This window comes from Entelurus aequoreus, linkage group LG05, assembly GCF_033978785.1.
Source record: "Entelurus aequoreus isolate RoL-2023_Sb linkage group LG05, RoL_Eaeq_v1.1, whole genome shotgun sequence".
NCBI classification, from domain to species: domain Eukaryota; kingdom Metazoa; phylum Chordata; class Actinopteri; order Syngnathiformes; family Syngnathidae; genus Entelurus; species Entelurus aequoreus.
In genome coordinates, this window is record NC_084735.1 from 5,654,853 (window position 1) to 5,659,852 (window position 5,000).

At 37.8% G+C, this 5,000-nt stretch overlaps 1 protein-coding gene across 3 annotated transcripts in view; it reads left to right on the forward strand.

Moving 5' to 3' along the window:
- LOC133650057 (F-actin-uncapping protein LRRC16A-like) overlaps positions 1-5,000 on the forward strand; it is a 35,978-nt gene that overhangs the window by 10,755 nt on the left and 20,223 nt on the right. For all 3 annotated transcript variants that reach the window (XM_062046848.1, XM_062046849.1, XM_062046850.1), the window contains exons 8-10: positions 1,271-1,344; positions 1,533-1,608; positions 1,680-1,768. In XM_062046848.1, the coding sequence (XP_061902832.1) occupies positions 1,271-1,344; positions 1,533-1,608; positions 1,680-1,768 (239 nt within the window). The remainder of the gene's footprint in view (positions 1-1,270; positions 1,345-1,532; positions 1,609-1,679; positions 1,769-5,000) is intronic.

The window sequence follows — 5,000 nt, forward strand, 5'->3', positions numbered from 1 at the left end:
TCCTGTCTGTGAATTCCTGTCTTTGACTTCCTGTCTTTGACTTCCTTCATTCTACTCCCTGTCTGTGACTTCCTGTCTGTGACTTCCTGTCTGTGAATTCCTGTCTTTGACTTCCTGTCTTTGACTTCCTGTCTTTGACTTCCTGTCTGTGACTTCCTGTCTTTGACTTCCTGTCTTTGACTTCCTTCATTCTACTCCCTGTCTGTGACTTCCTGTCTTTGACTTCCTGTCTTTGACTTCCTGTCTTTGACTTCCTTCATTCTACTCCCTGTCTGTGACTTCCTGTCTGTGACTTCCTGTCTGTGACTTCCTGTCTGTGAATTCCTGTCTTTGACTTCCTGTCTTTGACTTCCTGCCTTTGACTTCCTTCATTCTACTCCCTGTCTGTGACTTCCTGTCTGTGACTTCCTGTCTGTGAATTCCTGTCTTTGACTTCCTGTCTTTGACTTCCTGTCTGTGACTTCCTGTCTTTGACTTCCTTCATTCTACTCCCTGTCTGTGACTTCCTGTCTGTGACTTCCTGTCTGTGACTTCCTGTCTGTGAATTCCTGTCTGTGACTTCCTGTCTGTGAATTCCTGTCTTTGACTTCCTGTCTGTAACTTCCTGTCTTTGACTTCCTTCATTCTACTCCCTGTCTGTGACTTCCTGTCTGTGAATTCCTGTCTTTGACTTCCTTCATTCTACTTCCTGTCTGTGAATTCCTGTCTTTGACTTCCTGTCTGTGACTTCATGCCCGTGAATTCCTGTCTTTGACTTCCTGTCTTTGACTTCCTGTCTGTGAATTCCTGTCTTTGACGTCCTTCATTCTACTTCCTGTCTTTGACTTCCTTTGTTCTACTTCCTCTCTTGTGTTTCCTTCATTCTACTTCCTGTCTTTTACTTCATGTCTTTGACTTCCTTCATTCTACTTCCTGTCTTTGACTTCCTTCATTCTACTTCCTCTCTTCTGCTTCCTGTACAAGAAGTAGGTAGTAAAAGATGGTAGTATAAGAAGTAGGTAGTAAAATAAGAAGTAGGTAGTAAAAGATGGTAGCACAGTGGTGGTGAAAAGTGTACATCCACGTGTAAAGAACATCCTGTCATGGCTGTCTTGAGTTTACAGTCATTTCTACAGTTCTTATGTTTGACCACAGAACTTTCCTCCAGAAGGTGTACACGTGTGTTCATGTTCTTTACACGTGTGTTCATGTTCTGTACATGAAGTTTCAAGTAGGTAGTGTGTTGAATGAATAGTACTATGTGTACTGTGGTTGCTGCTGTATTTGTCAGGATGTGGACACTATCTACCTGAGCCAAGACACCAGAGAACTCAACCTGCAGGACTTCAGTCACCTGGACAGCAGGTGAGTACTGCTAAGCCCCGCCCATCACCAGCGAGCAGATGTTACAGTGTGTGTGTGTGTGTGTGTGTGTGTGTGTGTGTGTGTGTGTGTGTGTGTGTGTGTGTGTGTGTGTGTGTGTGTGTGTGTGTGTGTGTGTGTGTGTGTGTGTGTGTGTGTGTGTGTGTGTGTGTGTGTGTGTGTGTGTTGAGGGACCTGGTGGCCATTGTTGGCGTCCTGGAGTTCAACCAGTGGTTCACCAAGTTGATGGCCAAGGACTGCAAACTGGTTAGCAGTCTTTCTCATGCTGACCTTTTGACCTGACCTTTGACCTGCTCACATGACCTCACTGCTCCTAGTCTACAGATGTGTGTGAGCAGATCCTGAGAGTTGTGTCACGATCCAGTCGCGTTGAGGAACTGATTCTGGACAATGTTGGACTCAGAAGGTCAGTGGTCCAAGTGGAAGGTTCTGATGGGCCATGTTGTACATGTACATGTTGTACATGTTGTACATGTTGTTTATGTTCTACATGTTCTACATGTCCATGTTGTACATGTTCTACATGTCCATGTTGTACATGTTGTTTATGTTCTACATGTTCTACATGTCCATGTTGTACATGTTGTTTATGTTCTACATGTTCTACATGTCCATGTCGTACATGTTGTTTATGTTCTACATGTTCTACATGTCCATGTTGTACATGTTGTTTATGTTCTACATGTTCTACATGTCCATGTTGTACATGTTGTACATGTCCATGTTGTACATGTTGTTTATGTTCTACATGTCCATGTTGTACATGTTGTTTATGTTCTACATGTTCTACATGTCCATGTTGTACATGTTGTTTATGTTCTACATGTCCATGTTGTACATGTTGTTTATGTTCTACATGTTCTACATGTCCATGTTGTACATGTTCTACATGTCCATGTTGTACATGTTGTTTATGTTCTACATGTTCTACATGTCCATGTTGTACATGTTGTTTATGTTCTACATGTTCTACATGTCCATGTCGTACATGTTGTTTATGTTCTACATGTTCTACATGTCCATGTTGTACATGTTGTTTATGTTGTACATGTTCTACATGTCCATGTTGTACATGTTGTACATGTCCATGTTGTACATGTTGTTTATGTTCTACATGTCCATGTTGTACATGTTGTTTATGTTCTACATGTTCTACATGTCCATGTTGTACATGTTGTTTATGTTCCACATGTTCTACATGTCCATGTTGTACATGTTGTACATGTTGTTTATGTTCTACATGTTCTACATGTCCATGTTGTACATGTTGTTTATGTTCTACATGTTCTACATGTCCATGTTGTACATGTTGTTTATGTTCTACATGTTCTACATGTCCATGTTGTACATGTTGTTTATGTTCTACATGTTCTACATGTCCATGTTGTACATGTTGTTTATGTTCTACATGTTCTACATGTCCATGTTGTACATGTTGTTTATGTTCTACATGTTCTACATGTCCATGTTGTACATGTTGTACATGTTGTTTATGTTCTACATGTTCTACATGTCCATGTTGTACATGTTGTACATGTTGTTTATGTTGTACAAGTTCTACATGTCCATGTTGTACATGTTGTTTATGTTCTACATGTTCTACATGTCCATGTTGTACATGTTGTACATGTTCTACATGTTCTACATGTCCATGTTGTACATGTTGTACATGTTGTTTATGTTCTACATGTTCTACATGTCCATGTTGTACATGTTGTACATGTTGTTTATGTTCTACATGTTCTACATGTCCATGTTGTACATGTTCTACATGTTCTACATGTTCTACATGTCCATGTTGTACATGTTGTACATGTTCTACATGTCCATGTTGTACATGTTGTACATGTTGTTTATGTTCTACATGTTCTACATGTCCATGTTGTACATGTTGTTTATGTTCTACATGTTCTACATGTCCCTGTTGTCCATGTTGTACATGTTGTTTATGTTCTACATGTTCTACATGTCCATGTGGTACATGTTGTTTATGTTCTACATGTACATGTTGTTTATGTTCTACATGTCCATGTTGTACATGTTGTTTATGTTCTACATTTTCTACATGTCCATGTTGTACATGTTGTTTATGTTCTACATGTTCTACATGTTCTACATGTCCATGTTGTACATGTTGTTTATGTTCTACATGTTCTACATGTCCATGTTGTACATGTTTATGTTGTACATGTTGTTTATGTTCTACATGTTCTACATGTCCATGTTGTACATGTTGTACATGTTGTTTATGTTCTACATGTTCTACATGTCCATGTTGTACATGTAGAACATGTTGTACATGTTGTACATGTTGTTTATGTTCTACATGTTCTACATGTCCATGTTGTACATGTTGTTTATGTTCTACATGTTCTACATGTCCATGTTGTACATGTTGTTTATGTTCTACATGTTCTACATGTCCATGTTGTACATGTTGTACATGTTGTTTATGTTCTACATGTTCTACATGTCTATGTTGTACATGTTGTTTATGTTCTACATGTTCTACATGTCCATGTTGTACATGTTGTACATGTTGTTTATGTTATACATGTTCTACATGTCCATGTTGTACATGTTGTTTATGTTCTACATGTTCTACATGTCCATGTTGTACATGTTGTACATGTTCTACATGTTCTACATGTTCTACATGTCCATGTTGTACATGTAGAATATGTTGTACATGTTCTACATGTTCTACATGTCCATGTTGTACATGTTGTACATATTGTTTATGTTCTACATGTCCATGTTGTACATGTTGTTTATGTTGTACATGTCCATGTTGTACATGTTGTTTATGTTCTACATGTTCTACATGTCCATGTTGTACATGTTGTTTATGTTCTACATGTCCATGTTGTACATGTTGTTTATGTTCTACATGTACATGTTGTACATGTTGTACATGTTGTTTATGTTCTACATGTTCTACATGTCCATGTTGTACATGTTGTACATGTTGTTTATGTTCTACATGTTCTACATGTCCATGTTGTACATGTTGTACATGTTGTTTATGTTCTACATGTTCTACATGTCCATGTTGTACATGTTGTTTATGTTCTACATGTCCATGTTGTACATGTTGTTTATGTTCTACATGTTCTACATGTCCATGTTGTACATGTTGTTTATGTTCTACATGTCCATGTTGTACATGTTGTTTATGTTCTACATGTTCTACATGTCCATGTTGTACATGTTGTACATGTTGTTTATGTTCTACATGTTCTACATGTCCATGTTGTACATGTTGTACATGTTGTTTATGTTCTACATGTTGTACATGTCCATGTTGTACATGTTGTACATGTTGTTTATGTTCTACATGTCCATGTTGTACATGTTGTTTATGTTCTACATGTCCATGTTGTACATGTTGTTTATGTTCTACATGTTCTACATGTCCATGTTGTACATGTTGTACATGTTGTTTATGTTCTACATGTTCTACATGTCCATGTTGTACATGTTGTACATGTTGTTTATGTTCTACATGTTGTACATGTCCATGTTGTACATGTTGTACATGTTGTTTATGTTCTACATGTCCATGTTGTACATGTTGTTTATGTTCTACATGTCCATGTTGTACATGTTGTTTATGTTCTACATGTTCTACATGTCCA